Source organism: Trichoderma camerunense, assembly GCF_050948025.1.
Source record: "Trichoderma camerunense strain CBS 138272 chromosome Unknown V8C40scaffold_10, whole genome shotgun sequence".
NCBI classification, from domain to species: Eukaryota; Fungi; Ascomycota; class Sordariomycetes; order Hypocreales; family Hypocreaceae; genus Trichoderma; species Trichoderma camerunense.
In genome coordinates this window covers 364,194-383,315 of record NW_028145360.1, presented here as the reverse complement: position 1 = coordinate 383,315, position 19,122 = coordinate 364,194, and the positions used below count along the sequence as shown (strand labels likewise).

General features: G+C 52.0%; 4 protein-coding genes across 4 annotated transcripts; 3 read left to right on the top strand and 1 right to left on the bottom strand.

Annotated features, from left to right (window-relative positions):
* Nucleotides 1-6,996: 6,996 nt before the first annotated feature.
* Nucleotides 6,997-10,709, top strand: V8C40DRAFT_266385 (chitin synthase CHS3; the record flags this gene model as incomplete). The annotated part of the gene is made up of 2 exons (XM_083219754.1): nucleotides 6,997-10,198; nucleotides 10,273-10,709. The coding sequence occupies 2 exons, from the start codon at nucleotides 6,997-6,999 to the stop codon at nucleotides 10,707-10,709; spliced, it is 3,639 nt and encodes a 1,212-aa protein (XP_083072497.1).
* A 1,019-nt stretch (nucleotides 10,710-11,728) lies between these two features.
* V8C40DRAFT_24837 (PLK family serine/threonine-protein kinase) lies at nucleotides 11,729-15,293 on the bottom strand. The gene is made up of 4 exons (XM_083216527.1): nucleotides 14,654-15,293; nucleotides 14,149-14,597; nucleotides 12,402-14,085; nucleotides 11,729-12,330 (listed from the first exon to the last, which is right to left on the bottom strand). The coding sequence occupies exons 1-4, from the start codon at nucleotides 14,987-14,989 to the stop codon at nucleotides 11,809-11,811; spliced, it is 2,991 nt and encodes a 996-aa protein (XP_083072496.1). The 5' UTR covers nucleotides 14,990-15,293; the 3' UTR covers nucleotides 11,729-11,808.
* Nucleotides 15,294-16,072: 779 nt separating this feature from the next.
* Nucleotides 16,073-17,590, top strand: V8C40DRAFT_246467 (optic atrophy 3 protein-domain-containing protein). The gene is made up of 3 exons (XM_083216117.1): nucleotides 16,073-16,319; nucleotides 16,385-17,377; nucleotides 17,439-17,590. Exons 1-2 carry the CDS (start codon nucleotides 16,254-16,256, stop codon nucleotides 16,973-16,975), a joined length of 657 nt encoding a protein of 218 aa, XP_083072495.1. The 5' UTR covers nucleotides 16,073-16,253; the 3' UTR covers nucleotides 16,976-17,377; nucleotides 17,439-17,590.
* On the top strand, nucleotides 17,211-18,420 carry V8C40DRAFT_24795 (uncharacterized protein). The gene is made up of 4 exons (XM_083216437.1): nucleotides 17,211-17,377; nucleotides 17,439-17,590; nucleotides 17,656-17,881; nucleotides 17,966-18,420. The coding sequence occupies exons 2-4, from the start codon at nucleotides 17,506-17,508 to the stop codon at nucleotides 18,384-18,386; spliced, it is 732 nt and encodes a 243-aa protein (XP_083072494.1). The 5' UTR covers nucleotides 17,211-17,377; nucleotides 17,439-17,505; the 3' UTR covers nucleotides 18,387-18,420.
* The last annotated feature ends 702 nt before the right edge of the window (nucleotides 18,421-19,122 follow it).

Genomic DNA, 19,122 nt, shown 5'->3' with positions numbered 1-19,122 from the left:
GGATGCAATTTGATGTACAGTGAGTGGCAGGCTACTCCTTGTAGTCAATACTATTGATACCAAGTACTACTAGGTAGTACCAATACCCGGACCGTGATATTGAATCAATAGATCGACACAAAGGGATGGTAGTTGTGCCAAGCGGTGCAGTCGCTGCCCGTTTATCAGACACTCGTCGAATAGATCAAATCAAATGCCTTCAATGCTGTTGGTATTAGCATCCTTCTGTCAGCACCCATGGCATGTGGTGGCGTGAAATACAGTAGCGCCAGAAAGGGGGTAAGGTTAGGTTGATGGGCAATACGGAGTGGGCAAGGTTCAGTTAGCACCAAGGCTGGGTACGAGTCCATCCATTACTTACATAGAAGGGTTGAGAGAGCTCTTACAGGTCCATACCTCAGACCAGGGACCGGCCAAACCTTAGTTCCTGTCGGCCGAAAATAAGTGATCAGAGCAATCTGGATTGAATTTGCCAGCGGGCGATTCGGTGGGCGGGCGCTGCTAGCGGGTTCGTGGGCGCCTCCAGCAACGGTCCAGTCGGGGGTTATGGCTGTTGAGTCGTCACTTTGCACCTGTTTTGGGGAGACGGGATTTAATCTTGTTTTTAAGCCAGGCACAAAACCTCCCAAAACAGCGCCCACCAGCTCCAAGATGGAAAGGACAAGGCAACAAAAGTCTCGTCAATGCACGCCATTGACTCAAGTTCAGCTCCAAGGCTTCCACGGCGACTCTGGTTGGTGCTACAGCTCCTATCCAGCAGAGCTGAAGGCTAGAGCAGTGGGGTTTCCTGAGCAGAGAGCCTCATCATCCCGCTAAGGGGAGGGGAGGGGAAACAGAAGCGCCGAGCTAGGAAGGACGAGCAAGACAAAGAGCCTCATTCAAGACCAAGGGGAAACAAAGCGTGAAGCAAGAGGGGATCCAGCTGAGTGCGATTGAGCCTTGGCTGGGCTCCGTCTCCGTGCCCTTGATACGTGGCCCCTCTCACAAGAGGGATCGAAATATCGGTTTTGCATATGTGCTCGAAACACCAAAGATCCTGCCGATGGCGTCGAGTGTCTAGCCTTGCTGTTTAGGCTTCGACTAACACTAGCGATTCTCCATGCTTTAGCAACTGCCCTCTAGCTTCAACTTGCACATCAGCTCCGGGCCATAGCCCCAGCGCCAGACAAAACTGTTGCGTCAATGCCAAGCCCAAGCTCCATATCTCGAGCCCACATCGGCCTTAGCACGATGAAGCAATCGGCGCGGCGAAGAGGGAAGAAGCTCACAGATGTCGAAGTCGTGAGTGATTCCGTCAACTCAGGTCGCGGCTGTAGCGGATACGAGCGTATCGAAAGCGCAGTTGCGGGCATTCAAGCACCAGGACATGTCGAGATCCATACATACAGGCACGGGCCCTGCGTCGAATCCCCGTACTTCCTACACAGCCTTTTCCTAACGCATGCACGTCTGACGAGACCAAACCCCGGGCTCGTAACCTTCTCTTGCCGGCTGTCATGCAACGTCCCAAGGCCAGCACTTTGGGCTTGCATTACCCCCATACCCATACTTTGTGCTCGTACAAGTACAGAGTGCTCCGTAGCCGTCATACATATGGACAGCACCCAGGTAGGTACGGATGCAATGCAGTCAACCGCCAGCGAATTCCTTCTTAGTTCGGGAAGCCGGCTTTGCGCTGGATCTGACCAGCCACAAGGGTTGGGGCAACATGACAGCGTCCATCCAGAACGCACAACGGCGGGTTGCCTGCACCCGAAAATGGAGTGCGGACTCCAACCATCTCCAGACGCCGTATCCCGCCCTGTCCTGACACCGGACCTCTGGATGGTGCCAGCGGAGTCACTTGAAGTACATGGTAGTCCACCGTTTGCGTGTGCTTCGAGATGCTGCCAAGAGCCGATTCCCAGTCATTACATCAGAAATATGCCCCCCTTTCCATGACATGGCATCGCATGGCATAGTGGTATCATGCCGCGTCGTATCCAGAGTTCGCTGGTCATCCGACACTACCAAACCTCGTACAGAAAATGCACTCGCCCACAGATCCGTATTACCTCCCTTTTACGGCCGAGATCTGCCGGTATACGGCAACTGGCACTCTGGAGGCCAATGCTGGCCTTGCCGCTTTGCTTTGTCTTTATCTGTATTCTCCAAGAACAAGCTGTGTTTGCCCCCCATATTCCCACTTTTCCCCAATGGATCACCTTTGAGTCCCTGCATCTTGGTGTTCCTTTCCTCTCTTGACCTCTGTCATTCTTTTTTTAGTTCTCGTTTCTGCTTCCACTCGTGTCAACTCGTGGCAGTGTGGAGATGAGACGAAATAGTATCGGAGACTGCTTCATCTGGAAAACCCTTGACGCCAAGTCTCTGCAGACAGTCATTGGCTACAGTTACCCGAAGGGACCTCCAAGAGCAGCCCTCAGAAAAGAGAGGCAGGCTAGAAGTTGAAGAACCACAACGGCAAAGCGGATCGCCGCCGAAAACGAGGCGAGGCTGCCACCCGCAGTCTTGATTTGCCGTTCGTGATTCCGTCAAGCCATAGTGAAAACGTTACGACTGGCTTCTTCCCTGCTAGCACTACTTGTTTGTTCGGATTTGGATGGAATGGCCTAAACAAGAACAATTCCCCTGGATAGATAGACTCCAGTTGCAAGCGCCATCTCAATAGTGCGCCTGTCAGTACGACTTGATCATTTGGCGCCAGCACTCAACGGCGCTACAGCATGTCAAATCATGTCGAGATGTTTCTTTGGGGGCGTGTGCATCCGGCCCGCTTGGCCAGCGCCTTACATACTCCAAGAGCTCAGGCGGCATCCTACCGGCATCCTCAACTCCCGAGCCAGCACTTCACTCGATAGCCTCTCAGCCATTCCGTGTGTCATTGCCCGCTCCTACAGCCTGTCAGTGAGCGGCAAAGGCGCATGGCTGGCCTTGGGACCCTTTCATATAGCATCCATGTCAAGTCTCCGATCATGAATCTGTCATGGACTGCATCAATTCTCCCAATGTAAATCCCTGCGTCCTGCCGAGTGTAGCTATTGCCGCTGTTGCAGTAGAGTTTTTATAGTTGGCCGGGGCATATCGTGGTGGCAATCTCCCCATGATTGGTGAAGAGTGTGAAATGTCCCATGTCTGTTACGAATACGTCCAGCTGCCCCCTTCATGTGCATCTCCCATGCAGTCAACCAACAAGCAATTAGGCGCTTGCTGGATAGTAGCCTCCTTTTCTTCAAAGGCTTTATTGGGATCCAAAGCACTGCAGACATGTACAAGCATGGAGCAATAGCAACCCGACTCCGTTGATACTATTGCCCAGTAGCACTTGTACTACTATGTAGTGTAGCCAATGTTAAAATCAGCTGGAATGGGGACCCATCTTGGATCCATAGTTGTCCAAGCTCCCTGCGTCTCGACCCCGTGGGTAAAAGGCTTCTCTTCTTGGGCGATGTGAGTGAGAATTGACTTTGAGACGATGCACTCACAATACAAGCAATCTCACCGTGGCAGCAGACTTGCCGAAGCCGACTTGCCCTGGGCTCAAGATACGGCGGAGTCCCCTTTTGCCAGACCACCAAGTGGCCTCGTATTTGACAGGGCAAAAGTCTTGGCGTTCCCCATCCCAGCACATCGGAATAAGAGCGTCCATCAATGGGTCGGTTTGTGGTCCCCACTGCTGCACATCACTCCGCCTGTATGTAAGTACAGACTTGTACTCGTCCGCAACCCGCGCATCAACGTCATATCTCGGGTTTGAGAGAGCGTCCGGCGGGAGAGCTCTGGTTCTCTGCGCTATCTATGCAGATGCCGGCTTATATTGCGCCACTTTATACGACGGATCCTTGGTCTGTTAGTTGTGCCGGCGACAACTGGACGAGTAGAACGTGTGCCTGGCCTGGAAGAAAGAAGACAAAAAAAGATAGACCAGGTTTGTCGCAAGTGAGTGCATTAGAACGCTGCTCGCCTTTTTGTCGGTTTCGATGCTAGTAATATAGCTCTAGACTTGGTTCGGATTAGCGCCGGGCAGTGCGCCAACTGTAACGCCGGTCAGGGTCCAGGTGTCGATGCAACGTCCAGCCGTACCACTGCTTCTAGGTAGGGACAAGTACACGTGCAAGTAAGGAGCACGACATCAGTGATGAATGAGGACGGTAAGTATCCTCAGGGAAATCGAGTTTCAAGCCTCGAGTCACTGACGTTGTACTCAGTTGTTCCAACACTTTGTCGAAGTCGAAAGACAGTGGTGGCGGTCCAGTTGCGAAAAAATACGAAGTACGAGGCACGCTGTCGAGTCGTGGTGACGCCGCTGCCGTGGACTAAAGCTTGACTTTCGACCCGCCCGCCCAAAATGTATAAACGACATATTCATCAAGTGTTAAGGTTTCGAAACGTCACATGGTAATATCGGGGGCCGTGGGATGCTATGTTAACACTTTCTCCGATTATGGCACGGTGAGACGGCCTAACTAAGGTAGCGCTTTTAGTCGTGAGATCTGGTGACTCGGCAATTTTCTCATCGGGCTTTCGGCTGTCTTACCCTGATGAACTAAGGCACAACGTACGTATTTGATGGTGAATTGTGTTTCGTATTGGACAGGTCTGGTCAAGTTTTGCAGTGTTGATTCGTCAATTGGAGGTTGATCCTGGACGGGCAATGGTCTTGGAATGCCAAATCTCGCTGGTTTTGCCTTTTTTTCGGCAGCTCAGAGAAACGACCTGGCTGGGGCTGAGTATCGGAACGCTAACGGCCAACTCATGTACCTACATATGCAACGTTAGAATTGATTTGTTGGTCAGCTCTCCAGCAGCGGTGGGCTAACACTTAAGATTGGTGCTTGCTGTGTACTAGGCCCATGTCGAATCAATAATAGTGAGGCGAGGACATCGATGGGATTGGCAGAGAGATGGTGAGAAGAGAAAATCCAAGCGAGAGACGACGTTGTGTATCTCCAAAGTAGGATGTGGAAGCTGCGATGAATTGATGTATGCATTTCCCATGTACCTGCCATTGCACGAAGCATATTAAGCTTGGCAGGAACAAACTGATGGCAGCTCATGCAGTGGCGGCCGTGGCGTAACTCGCTTGATTTTAAGGTGAAGGGATTCTCAAGCCACTGAATCTGTCACCATACACAAGACTTTGATGAAAATGATTATCTTCCATTTATGTACTTACTTAGTATATTCACATAGATGGCAATCATCAAACAGTACAAAGCATTGATGTCAATGTCGCTGTTTTTGTTTTGCAGCTTCCGGGTAGCAATCGATGGATGGAACATTTTACTTCTCCACCGCTGACCAGATACGAGTGCTTAACTCTAGTCTAACCCTAGACTTAAAAACTGTTTTTCGGACGGGGAAAAAAAGGATACCTGTGGAGAGCGGGTATCTAGATCATATGTTCCATATATCATAGCACAACAGTACTGCTTGTGGACGTACGAGTATTAATTAATCAACAGATTAGGATCGTCTTTAATTACACTTGTGGAGTCCTGCGCCCGTGCATGCGGTTGGAAACAGGAAAACTGAGAAGCAGATCAGAAACAAGGAGTAAAAATCAAGAAAAAGAGTAAGAAAACACAGCAGGAGCCAATGAGAAAAGCGGAAAAAAAAAGCACGAGAGCGCAAGAGCGTTGACATCCAGGAACCAAGCAAGCGAGACTGGTTCGACTAGGTAGGAAGGTACCCAGCGCCACGCCTGTACATGGCGTCTGGGGCAAAGCATGGGCTCCAAGCCCGTACCCCTTGGCCATGCAGGACCTTCCGCAGCAGGTCGCAGATGTCCACTGGTGCTAGCACCACAACGAATTAGCAGCTGCGAGCAAGTCAACCGCACATCGTATCCATCAATCCAGTCACTAACGCAACAGGCCATGCCATCTGGCTCGGCGCCTCTAGCGGGCTAGTACCGCCTAAAATGCTCCCCGAGTCGCCCCCCGCGCCTGCTTTTGGGGCTGGTCTGGTGTCTGGGACAAGAATAGCCACGGAGGGCGCCGTACAGCTCCAGGTCGCTTTTTCCTCCTCGCCTGGACGAACTTCCCCCCTAACCCAACCAGAATCTCTTCTGCGAGCGCTGGGGACGAGGCCGCGCTCATCGTCTCTCGTTCAGTTCCTGGGACTTCCATTCGTTCTCGCGGCGTGTCTTTGCGCGTCGCTTCTTGCAATCGGCACGACTTTGTTCATCGCGCCTGTTCCCATCGCGAGCTGCGTCGTTGTTCCAATTTTCGCTCTATTCGAAACGGTTCCGCTGGGCTCGTGTCGCTCGCTGCCACCGCCTCTACTTTCGCTTACCTCTCTGCTGAGCGCCTTATTCCTACCCTTGGGAACCATCGATCGTTTGCGTCTGCCTGTGCTGCCTCGATCGATTCCCCCCTCTTGGCCCCGAGTTCGACTTTCGCTTAGAATCGCATCTGATCAATTACTCGTGCTTCAACGGCCGGTACAAGCTCGTTGCGAGTGGGCCATCGTGGGAGCTGGATTTGATTTGATTAGCACCTGCTTAGGCACTACGGAGCACTGCTGCGTCCGCTAAGACAGCGCGCTCACTCGCTGCAAGTGGCCTCGTGTGGTTACAGCCTCCATATTTTCGGTTCCCCACCTGCGACGCCTTAGCGCAGTTTCTGTTTCGGGCAGGCTGAACAGACCACCGCCCGTCTCCCAAACAACCCGCCTCTCGCCAATTGGCTGCGCATTGTTTGTTTGCTGCGCTGACTTCGCATCGGGTGAGCAACTGTGTTTATTTCCTTCCGTTGTCGCTTCACATCTTCATCACTCATTCTTTGCCCTCAAAAAGCAAAGTAGAAGAGTGACTGTTGATCTTCTCCCTCTTCTTTTGTTCCCTTTTTGTTCCCCTGGGCTTCGGCCACTGAATCATCGCCTCCAGCGCAAGGGCGGACTTCTGCTTGTCTGTCCCTTTGGAATGCTGTCCCTAACGGCCACCACCCTGCCGCAGCAACAAGACGTTTGGTCACTGACATTCTTCATATAAGAGCCATGTCTCTGCCTGAGAGGCCCGGGGCTAGCCCCAGCTACGATCGCCGAACGAGCTATCGAAGTCCGCCGGCATCGCGACGAGCACGACCCATGGATGTCGAAACCGGCGCATACGAACCTTCAGTTGCCGGTCATCATCGTGGGAAATCCGTCTCCTCATATGCCGAAACTATTTCGAACTCTAATGTGAATACAGAGAGCACGCCTCTGTCCCCTACGGAGATGTCGGGCAGAACTCCTGACCCTGCCTTCACCCGCAAGAGAAGCCTGATCAGGCCGGAGAGGAACCGCATCGACAGAGACCACAGGAACTACCACTATCACCGCCATGCCGCTAATATGACCGTCCTACCCTCGTCCACTGGAAATGACCCCCTGTTGGAAAATTTGGCTGGGTCGACAGAACGATCTGCCAATACCGAAAGTGTCACCGACGAGACTCCACGTCCGTCTCGTAGCCGAACCGCCAGCGGAGACCACGAAAAGAATGCCACCACAACCCAACAGCGCCGCGTGTCGGGCAAGATCACAAAGGAAAAAAGCAAGCGATCTTCGAAACGCAACAAGACCAAACAGGCAGAGGAGCTGCGACCGCCCAGCTTTTGGAATGTTTACTGCGCCATTGTGACCTTCTGGTGCCCTGATTTTATCCTCGGATGCTGCAAACCGACGAGAGCCCAGCGCCGAGCTTGGAGAGAAAAGATGGGATTGATTAGCATCATCTTGGCCATCATGGCCATTGTCGGTTTCTTGACATTCGGCTTCACCGCTGCCGTTTGCAGTGCTCCTCCTGTGAGACTACGTGTGAACGAGGTCTCTGGCGGTTACATGATTTTCCACGGCGTAGCCTACAACCTGGCCAACTCTCACCACCCTCCGGCTGAGGGTATCCCTTTGAGGCAGGATGGCCTCGGCGCCAACGTCCTTTTCGACCTTCCCCAGAAGCACTCAGGAGAAGACGGCAGCTTTCTTTTCCAAAATGTCAACGGCAACTGCAAGAACCTAATCACCCTTGCCGATGGCTCTGATGTCCCAACTGATCCCTCAGGCGATCTGGCTTGGTATTTCCCGTGTACAACCTTCAACCAAGATGGGTCCTCGCAACCCAACTTGACTATTCCGTATTACCTTGGCTACGCCTGCCACACCTCAGTCAATGCCCGAAATGCCTTCTATGTCGACCTTCACGGCACGGCCGATGTCTACTTTACTTGGGATGACATCAAAAACAGCTCCCGCAACCTGATTGCTTATTCCGGCAGCGTCCTAGACCTCAACCTTCTCAATTGGTTCAACGAAAGCCAAGTCCAGATCCCTGATCGTTTCAAGGAGCTGCGAGACACGAGTTCCGACGTCAACAAGGCGATCCGTGGTCGCGATGTGACGCGAATGTTCCAATCTTCGGCCGACAAGAAGTATATGCAGTGCTTCCAGGACATCATCAAGGTTGGCTCCATCGATACTGAGACTGTTGGCTGCATTGCCTCCAAGGTTGTGCTCTATTGCGCTCTGGTCTTGATTCTCTCTGTTGTCGGTGCCAGATTCGCCCTGGCTCTTGTTTTCCAATGGTTCATCAGCCGCAATTATGCCGCCGCCAAGACGTCTCAAAGCTCTGACCGGAGAAAGCGTAACCGCCAGATTGAAGACTGGTCTGAGGACATTTACCGTGCTCCTGTTAGGCTCCCGGGCGACGGCAGTACTGTTGTGACCTCGGATAGGAGCAAGCGAGCGTCCTCGTTCCTCCCCACTACGTCCCGATTCTCTGGTGTGTACGGGCCAGACCGAAGCTCCTCATCCCGCCGTGTTCCCACGACTATGGCCAGCCAAGGCGGCTCCAGCTCTCTATATCCACCTTCTCCGATGTACAAGCAGGGCAATGACAGTCGCGCGAGTTTCCTTCGTTCAGACCCGTTTGGCTCTGCGCCCATTTCCGAAGGCCCCGGCCCCGCTGGCTTTATTCACGAGGCCGTCGTGCCCCAGCCTCCTTCCGACTGGATGCCCTTCGGATTCCCTCTTGCACACACCATGTGCCTGGTCACGGCCTACTCCGAGGGAGCTGAAGGTGTCCGAACTACCCTTGATTCAATTGCTACCACAGATTACCCCAACAGTCACAAGGTTATTGTCGTAATCTGTGATGGTATCATCAAGGGTGCAGGCGAGACTGTGTCTACCCCAGATGTCTGCTTGAGTATGATGAAGGATTTCTCTATTCCTCGCGAGATGGTGAAGCCGTTCTCGTACGTTGCTGTAGCGAGTGGATCAAAACGACACAACATGGCTAAGGTATACTGTGGGTTCTACGACTATGGGTCCTCGTCTCGCATTCCAGCCGACAAACAACAGCGTGTGCCCATGATCACCATTGTCAAGTGCGGAACCCCCGCTGAGGAAAAGGCATCTAAACCCGGTAACCGAGGCAAGCGTGACAGTCAAATCATCCTCATGTCGTTCCTCCAAAAGGTCATGTTTGACGAGCGAATGACGGAGCTCGAATATGAAATGTTTAATGGATTATGGAAAGTCACTGGCATCTCGCCTGATTACTATGAAATCATTCTCATGGTCGACGCCGATACAAAGGTTTTCCCAGACAGTCTCACCCACATGGTGTCTGCCATGGTCAAGGATCCGGATATCATGGGTCTCTGTGGCGAGACCAAGATTGCCAACAAACGAGCCAGTTGGGTGTCGGCTATTCAGGTGTTTGAGTACTTCATCTCTCACCATCTCGCTAAATCGTTTGAGTCTGTCTTTGGTGGTGTCACCTGCTTGCCCGGATGTTTCTGCATGTACCGCATCAAAGCACCAAAGGGAGGACAAAACTACTGGGTGCCGATTCTGGCCAATCCTGACATTGTGGAGCATTATTCTGAAAACGTGGTTGAGACTCTTCATGAGAAGAACCTCTACCTTCTCGGCGAGGATCGTTACCTGACCACGCTCATGTTGCGAACTTTCCCCAAGAGAAAACAGGTCTTTGTTCCCCAGGCTGTCTGCAAGACCACGGTTCCAGATGAGTTTATGGTTCTGCTGTCTCAACGACGTCGCTGGATCAACTCGACCATCCATAATCTTATGGAACTGGTTCTTGTCCGCGATCTCTGTGGCACCTTTTGCTTCAGTATGCAGTTTGTCGTTTTCGTCGAGCTTATCGGTACTCTTGTGCTTCCAGCAGCCATCGCCTTCACCTTCTATGTCGGTAAGTTATTGAACCTCATGAAAAAATTCATCCCACATTTAGATGCCTCAGCCGCTGATTTGTCGCTATTATAGTCATCACGTCTATCATCCACCGGCCACCCCAGATCATCCCATTGGTGCTTCTGGGTCTCATTCTTGGTCTTCCCGGTGTTCTCATCATTGTCACCGCGCACTCGTGGTCCTACGTCGTCTGGATGTTCATCTATCTCTTGTCTCTCCCCGTCTGGAACTTTGTCCTCCCGGCCTATGCTTTCTGGAAGTTTGATGACTTCTCGTGGGGTGAAACCCGCAAGACAGATGGCGACAAGGGCAAGGGCGGCCATGACGAGAGCAAGGGAGAGTTTGACAGCAGCAAGATTACGATGAAGAGATGGGCCGAATTCGAGCGCGACAAGCGTGTGAAGAGCGCTTACTGGGGATCGAGAGAAAATGTCGTTGGCGGCAACACCAATAGCTGGGCCATGCCTCCTCCTGGCCACCACAGCGAAGAGTACCTCTCTGACGCATGATTGAGCCGTTATGGCATATGATGACCCGAAAACTAATAATATCGGACCCCCCTATTTATATTTTATTTTTATCTTTGAAATAATGGAATACATATGGTCACATACGCATATTTTTACACAAACAACAGAAGCTCACCTGCGCATATGATTCGGAGAGAGAGAGAACTCGCTCGCCTTTTGTACCACCATCCCTTGTTTCCCCCCTGTCCTTCACTTGGCGAAGGAGATGACTGATGGCATTTTTAACGAATCGCGATTTGCTACATAGAGGAGGACGTTAACGTGATGAACAGAAGAGGGGGAGGTGTGTTTTTTGGGCGTCAGATTTGTTTGTAATGAGGCAGGCGATTGATTGATTGATTGAGTCTGATTGACTGAACTGATTGATGGATTGAATGGTCGATGAAGTTTTTGTTGTACATAGTTATTTTTGTTGATTTGAGCCCTGGTTCCGGGGGGAAAGATCTTTTATGACGACGCCGGTTTATTTGTACCATGTCCTCCTTAGCTCACCAGAGCGCATAATAATAAGCACGTTTTGTTGATGACTTTGTTGCAGGAGTGATTTCGTAATTTCCAGTTCTTTTCCTTGAAACTATTATCTATTAGGAGAATATTCAACATGATTTCTTCTCTTTTTCGTCTTTTCGCCCAGTGTCCAACCAAAAAACTCAAGTTCATTCATTCAATCATTCATCGCACAAACCAATATCAACACGTATCAAACATGTGTAAAGAGGGTATTATATCCCATTTCAAACAAAAAAAAGGAGAGAGCAGAAAACAAAAGCAGAAGCCATCTTCCACCAGCCCTTCCCCTTTCCCCGCCAACGCCAGAATTCCCAGAAAATCCTTCCATAGACCAAAGTCCGTCGACGCCATTTCAACGCCGGCCTACCATCATAGCTGTTTGATGCATATGAATCGGAGAGAGAGATAGAGAGAGAGAGATAAGAACAAGGATCAAGGCGAACAAGGCCTCCTGAATACTAGACATTTATTATTCATAGTGGCCTTGTCCTCTCTTGATGAATTAAACCAAAAACACAAAGCTTTGTTTGTATAGCCCAGCTTATAGACCCCAATCGTCGCGGTAGATTCATTTCTTTGAATTCTCCACCTCCTCGCCCAACTCCCAGGGTTTGCATGGGTCGACGAATGTCGATATGCGCTGGTCGCCCCATCGAGCGCCGATGGTGACCCAAACGTGCTTTTGGGGAGCGGTTGCATGGACCGTCTCTCGGTATCCGGTCCATCTCAGACGTGATTCCCTCTCCATAGAGCTGTTGCCGAGACCACCGTTGGTAGCCCACTCCTTGACAACGTCCTTAATAAATTCGACCTTTCGGCGGAAGTCATTCGCCGCCGGGATGCCTTGAATCTCTGGTTCGATCTCAGGCCGCCTCCTCGACGCCGTAGTCGCAGTTCGCGTTGATGACCTTGCCTGGAAGTTGAGTAAAGTCTGTAGGGGATACGACAGTGTAGCGCGGTCGTCCAGCGCGGTGGCACCAATTGAGCCTGTGCTGGCGAGCCTCTCTGCCGCCTCCTGAGGTAGATGCCAGAAGTGACACCAAGTTCCTGTGGCGTCTAGGACAATCTTGGTATGATCAGGGAAGTTGAACTGCGCAAAGGAACCATTAGTATCTCATTCCACGCCAGAATTGTTACAAATCTTATCAAAAGTCTTCTTACCTGAAGGTGTCCGTCGCCAAAGACCCAGCAGCCAACATCTCCGAATCGCTGGTAGAACGTTACTAGCTCTGCAGGCGTTCCCTTTTGCCCTGGAGACAAGGTGCTATCTGCCTCATCCTCTTCAGCCAACACATCATCCCGGCCATAAGCAATCATATAGTTGGCAAATTTCTTCCATAAGATGATTCTTTCTCGCTTTCGATGTTGAAAGACGTCCTTACCAGGGGCCATCTTGCCGGCCGTACCGTCCTCGTTTATGGTCACTCGAAACTGGTCGGGGGAGATTGTAACCTGGGAAAGGCCAGCCTCGCCATTGTTCTCGAAGAACTTGATGGGCTCTGTCATTGGTACTGGCTGATGGCGGTCTATGTAGGAGTCATCTTGTCGTCGAATGATGTGTTTCTCTGCGCTGCGAATGAAGACACCTGCTGGAGGGAGTAAAGCGGTTTTGCTACCTTCAGTGGTAGGAATGTCACGAAGGATGCATCCCACGCTGCCGTCGTTCAAGATGTAACCGAGACCAAATTTGTTCGTGTAATCAACCCACTTGACCACAATATGAGGATGTGGCGGCGGCGCGGTCTTTGAAGAGATGATGGCCATGGTACGGGCGTTGAGAGCTCGCTCAAGCTCCGTCTGGAGTTCGCGTAGTCGGTCGAGGATATCATCGGGCTTTGACCCTGGCATTTCCGTAGGCGACTCGGCGGGGCTGAACAAAGTGGCAGATCGAATGGATTCCGAGTTTCGTCTTTTGTGCAATGGTACATTTGCGGACGAGCCTTGCGCTGCCCTCTCGTGTAAGTTCGGTGCAGACCGAGCTGCTGAAAGCTGAGCCCTTGCTGATACGCGCATAGTTCTGGCAGTAGTAGCAGGCTCAGGGGCCTCTTTCGACGGAGGTGACGGCCTACGAGTAGCGGAATCTGGTCGGTCTGAACGGGGTCGGATTTTGGTACTTTGTGAGGCAGTGAGGACGGCCTCGGGAGCGGTTCGACTCCTTGTGGAGGTAGATGGTGCGAGAGGTCGGCCTTGAGATCGTTGTTGAGCCGCGAAACTCTGAGGTGGTTGTCGTAAGAGGCCTGTGGGAGGAGGCATCCTTTCTGAGCCAACCGTGGCATTTTCTTGCCCCTCCATGGCCATTGATCGTGCAGAGACGGATGCTGCATGCTTTGCGCGGATCTGATGTTGTTCTCTGAGCCAGTCATCAAATGGTCGATAGACTATGCCATCCGCGAGAGGAATAATCGGTGTCAGGCCTGCCTTTTCCTCGGCGGCCATCTCTTTCCAGATCTGAGTGTGTGAAGGCTTTTCTGAGCTCCAGGGTCCAACATTACAGTCCCGGCACTGCTCCTTGAGATTACGGTGAGACTGAGCTAGCGTAGAGCTGCTCAGGCGCGAGGCATAGTACTCATCCGCCTCAGGAGGGATTTCTCGTAGCTTGGAAGTGATCTCCACGGATGATGGCATATAGCCCGTAGTAAAAAATGGATGCTGGACGATGGCGTCGGGGTCGGGCCGCTGGTCTGCATCCTCAAGCATCGTGGCCACCAGGTCTTTAGCCTCCTGGCTAATATATTTCTGGGATACCTCTGCACTTGGCCATTCATAGTCTCGTTCCCTGGCGCGGCGATAGATTTCGTCTGTAGTCGAAGACTGGAAAGGCGGTTTCGAGGTAAACATGGCAAACCTATCCGTTGTCATTAGCTTTTGAAAACCGGAATACAAACTTCAAACTGTCAGTTGGTCTTACATAATAATGCCCAAGCTCCAAATATCAACCATGTGGTCATGGCCTTTCTTTCCCTTTTCAAGGATCTCAGGAGCAATGTAGTTTGGTGTGCCGCATAGAGTCGTTCGTCGGATGGTCTGCATATCCCTGCCCGTGACTACCAATGCAGCAAGGCCAAAGTCGCCAATCTTGGCGTTCATCTGGTGATCCAAAAAGATGTTGCCCATTTTCAAATCTCGATGAATAATGCCCTTGCCGTGCATGTACTTGATAGCGCCGGATATCTGAACGGCATAGAATCGGACCTCGGGCTCGGTGAGGCCCTTTCGACGCTTCACCATGTCCATAAGAGAGCCATTGGGGCAAAGCTCGAGCGCTAGGAAGGTGCAGTTGACGTATGAAAATGCCCTGAAGAACTGAACAATGTTCCTGTGGCGCATCTTGGAATGGATTTGCAACTCGGTTTGAAACTGCTATGTGGTGAGCGGATTTGAATAGTCAAGGTGAAAAGCGCAACGGGACCAACCTTTTGCTCCATTTTGGAGGGCATTTGGCTCTTGACAATCTTGAGAGCGAACTTTTGCTTGCTTGGTAGCAGCTGGCCGCTGTAGCATATCGCGAACCCTCCCTTTCCCAGTAATTTTCCAATGTGGTAGACGGCGCCATCTGGACGATCTGTGCTGCTCGGCTCGACAACCTCTGGCGGAGGAGGGGGCGGGTGTTCTTTATCTTTGGCAGCCTTCAGCTGGGCGGCCGCTTTGGCTTTGGCTTCTGTGGTTTTGGGCATTCGCTGGGCGTTGACATCCCTAGGGGACAACGCCTCCACGTCGATGCCTCCCCTGGGGACAAGCCTGTGTGCCATGGCGACGGAGACTCGGCTGGTGCGAACGAAAGGGCCGGCCGATTTATGTAGCGATTAGGAATGGGCACGCTGACGGATTCAGCAGTTGCCCGAGAACGTGTCGTGAGGAGCCTGTGCAGAAAAATTCAACGCGATTAGAAGAGAGATCCCCTTTGCAAGAGAGCTACGATGTAGAGGAAAAGGTGCGCGCCCAAAGCTCGGCCAGGTGGGAGGCAAATGGACAGAAAAAACAAAATAGGGCGAGGCTCTCAGCTTGTGACATAAGCTGCATGAGAGCAGACGGGCGATGCTAAAAAAGGTCAACTCACAGGATGCTTGGACACGCACAACATGCAAAGGAGCAACGATGCAGCGAAGGCGTTTGTTGTGACCAGCTTCAAAGCATCCAGCCCGCAGCTGTGTCAACAAAAGGCATCAAGCAATGCTGGACGGCTGTCAGGCGGCTGCTCGGCCGGAGGATGGAGGTTATGATGCAAGAAAAGGTGAGCGCAAGCGTGACCAGTCGCAGCCACAGAAGCCCTGGCAAGTTGACGTTGACCCCATATTGTGATTTGTGTACTTTGTGGGAGCTGGTTGCTGCTGGCAACAGCATGGCATCTTGCGGGTCTCACCGCCATTGCCGTATTGATAAGTGGCTGTAGCGAGGTATTTGGGCCATTGGGGGGCCCACAGCGGCCAGATTGGCTGCCGTTGGAAGGCGCTGCGAGGGAGGGCTTAGCGGACGGTAGTGGCTAGCTCCCACTGAAGCTCTGCCCGCTAAGCATCAGATAGCGGGCGAAGTGTGTACAAGCACATGCCTGTGTAGACAGCTCCAGCTGTCACGCCAACAACAACTCAGCTCTGGCGAATCAAGGCTGGCATTGAGATGGATTGGTGTGGTGCCTCGACACATTCAGAGCATAGCCGTAGGCACCTAGTTTAGCGTTTTGCTCCAGTATGAGCTGAAAGCAAATCAGCTCAAGTAAGGCTCAGGTTACAGTAGTTGGGCTGTGCTGCGCTGCGCTGTATGCTCTCCCGAGGGCCAGCGCCGGTGGGCACCGGAATAATCGCGGGCTCCGGCGCGGACAAGAGCCAAAACCATGGCGATGGCCGGCTAGCTCCTCCCGTAAGGCCTCCATGAGAGAAGCACATGTTCAGCCCAAACCTCGCGCTTCGAACAAATTGAACCTGTGATGGAGTAATTGATAGAGACGAAGCCGCCCGAACTCATTGAACCGGACAGGGAACCCCGCAGACGGCATCGGCATCGGCCCCAGACCTCACAATGGTGCCCCTCCCCTTGTTCAAGCTCGCCTCTCTTCTTGTGCGGCATGTCTCCAAGTATGGCGCGGTACGTATTGGACCCTGTTAAGCCTCATTGCCGTCGTTTTGATGCTGATGCCATGTCATTTCTAGAACCGTATCAAGCTTCAAGCCCATGACCACCCGCGATTCCGGGCGTTCGCAGCCAAATACGGCCAAATGATCCACCAGCTCAACATGAAGATGTCCGTCGCCCTCCTCAGAGACCCCGAAGCAGAGCGACGAGCAAAGGAGGCTGCCGAAGCGCCCACAGTCAAGACGGAGGAGCAAACCAAAAAGGACGAAGTAGCCAAGCAGAAGGCGAAGAAGAAGAACGAGCCCGAACCGGCAAGCTATCCCAGGTTTACACTCCAGAACGTGTGGAGGCGTAAATTCCGGCCATTGCCAGAAGGCAAGGCTGTAGATCTGTTTGCCGATGTTGCTGGCGACACATTTATACTTACCGTTGCGGGAGCATTGATTATATACGAGTACTGGAGATCGTCACAAAAGCCCGATGCCAACAAGGAGCGGTTTGAAGAGCTGAATAGAAGGTTCGAAGAGCTCCAGAAGAAGGAGGCGGAGCTCGCAGATGCAGAGGAGAAGCAGAGACAACGATTCGATTCTCTTGAGGATGCTCTCAGGACATTGAAGGATCCAAAGACGAAGCAGCCGCTATTCCCGTCATTGCAAGTCAGCTCCTAAGCAGCATATTCACCGGCGCCGTGGCCTTATCTAGTTACCGATATAGGCATTGCGATTTGCTAATACCTGTGATATGGTGAGCTTGTAAGATACCAAGCCTGGTGGATGATATCTTGCGTCTCTTGGTAAGGGCAAGATTCGAACCCGCATATGGGATCTGAGGCTTCTTGTGCAACCAAACTCGGTCTTTTTTGGGCCGCTCAACACTCCACTCAACATCGCTAGCAATGTATTTTTTTCTTCAATTTTTACTTATACTGGATATAAAGCGTATGGAATAAAGGTCGATGGATATTTAAAAGGATCAATGGGAAAGGGATTGGACATGAATGGCGTGGAGAAGGAGCGAAGAGGCTCATTCCCGCATTGAACATGCCAGCTGTCATGGGGAGCGTGGTTTAGGTATATCTACATCTTTCATACATACAACACGAGTAGAACCCTGAAAAGAGAGGGAAACTAGAATTTACTTGAACAAGACAGCCGCCGAACTGTCAACTTTCCTTGTCACCAAAGAAGCAACGACTACAATGTTTTGCTCGTCTCTACGGCAGCGAAAGGATTGGGCGCCAGTGGTTCCAGCTCTTTCACGAACCACTGGCTCAGGCTGGAAAGGCGAGTCAAAAGCTAAACAAGATCCCGATATCCAAAAGCCGAAGCTGATGCCAATTGCTCGCCAGAGACCACTCTGGATGGCTATGATGTTTCCTTCCCACTGGCACCGCACAGCAAGCACCCTCATAGGTTCTTTAGGATCTTGCTGCTCTCATCTGAAGAGGCTAAAACGCCAGCTGCCAGAGCAAGAATCGAACGACTATCCATGCTCGACGGCGGAAAAAATGTAGCTGTGATGCTGCTCCTAGACCAGAATGGACGTGTGGACTCACTGATTGACCTGCAGATGAGGTGAGAGCTCACATACCTGACCTTGCACCTACATGTATGCAGGGCATCTGCGCAAGCGCCCGTCCCTGACAGAAGAGCCCCCAGCATCGTGACGCACGGCATGGCCTCCGTCCCCATAATCCCCATGTCGTCTGCAGCGGAACTAGTCGGACGCTTGGATGCCCTGCGCCGTCAATGTGCTCAAGCCCATACCGCCAGCGTTTCTCGTCGCAGCCATGCCGACGAAGTGGCAGAGATACGCGGGCTCGCATCGCATTGCGTGCACGGCCAGGCTCTCCCTCCGGAACATGTGGACATCCTGACTGACGTTTCGGCGGGATTGGGGAGCTTGGCACAGCTCGTGTTCAGTGCGGACGGACAGAGGAAGATTTGCGACTTGCTCGGCGATGCGCAGGGCGGCAGGGTGATTTCATTTTTTACGCATGGGCACGAGGCCAATCGCCGTTTGAGCATCTGGGGACAGGCTCAGTCATCCAAGGGCGAGAGAGACGGACAGGGCCAGTAGAGATTCGAGTTTGCGGTGAATGGCTTTCTTCTAGTATTCGTCTTTTTTTAGAAGATCAATAAGCATGATGAAAGACATCTGCTACTACCTACTTGTACGAGTGGATGCTTTGAGCGGGGATGAAAATACGCAGAATCAGCTCGGCATTTGTGTCTGGCCATGGCATCCGACCCGTCTGCTCATTCACACCGTTAGTCCCGGGCTACATATCTCGTCACCGAGCTGTGATTGCTTGTCAGATTTCCATTGCCAATATCACGGCCATGATCCATGCGCTACGAGCCCACGTGAAGAAGAAGAAATCTGATGAAAATGGGCCGGCATGGCGGTCAATGCAGACAAGAGCTTTGTAATGGGGCAAAAACCTAGTGCTGGTCGATAGATGGTGATAGCGGCGGTGGTTGGCTGGGGGAATCAAGAGGGGAGCCAATCAGCGAGGGTGTAGAGCCGCCCTGAGGCTGAAGAGGGCAATTCCAAGGTAATCCGCTGAGGGCGCTGGGACCACGGTTTTCGACGGTCTGTCTGGCTACGACTCGAAATAGTGAGCAGTACGAGATAGTTTTTTTTTCTCTCAAAAAAGGCCGTTTAAGCGGTCTGTCGTTCATCCGACGGAGGGCCCTCGGCTTGCTCTAGGCATGCTAATGTAGAGTGATTTGATGTGATGAGAAAAGGTGACGGATAGTGTATGTAAGGTAGTAATAAGTGATAGCCAGTGAGCTGCTGATAATAATGGAGA

Bases quoted from the DNA above. Each gene is read 5' to 3' on its own strand.
- V8C40DRAFT_24837 (XM_083216527.1), bottom strand. From the start codon at position 14,989: ATGGCACACAGGCTTGTCCCCAGGGGAGGCATCGACGTGGAGGCGTTG. The intron at 14,086-14,148 runs GTAAGACCAACT...GACAACGGATAG, and splicing joins TGGAGCTTGGGCATTATTAT to GTTTGCCATGTTTACCTCGA. The intron at 12,331-12,401 runs GTAAGAAGACTT...TCCTTTGCGCAG, and splicing joins TTGGCGACGGACACCTTCAG to TTCAACTTCCCTGATCATAC.
- V8C40DRAFT_246467 (XM_083216117.1), top strand. From the start codon at position 16,254: ATGGTGCCCCTCCCCTTGTTCAAGCTCGCCTCTCTTCTTGTGCGGCAT. The intron at 16,320-16,384 runs GTACGTATTGGA...TGTCATTTCTAG, and splicing joins ATGTCTCCAAGTATGGCGCG to AACCGTATCAAGCTTCAAGC.
- V8C40DRAFT_24795 (XM_083216437.1), top strand. From the start codon at position 17,506: ATGTTTTGCTCGTCTCTACGGCAGCGAAAGGATTGGGCGCCAGTGGTT. The intron at 17,591-17,655 runs GCGAGTCAAAAG...ATTGCTCGCCAG, and splicing joins CACTGGCTCAGGCTGGAAAG to AGACCACTCTGGATGGCTAT. The intron at 17,882-17,965 runs GTGAGAGCTCAC...AAGAGCCCCCAG, and splicing joins CTGATTGACCTGCAGATGAG to CATCGTGACGCACGGCATGG.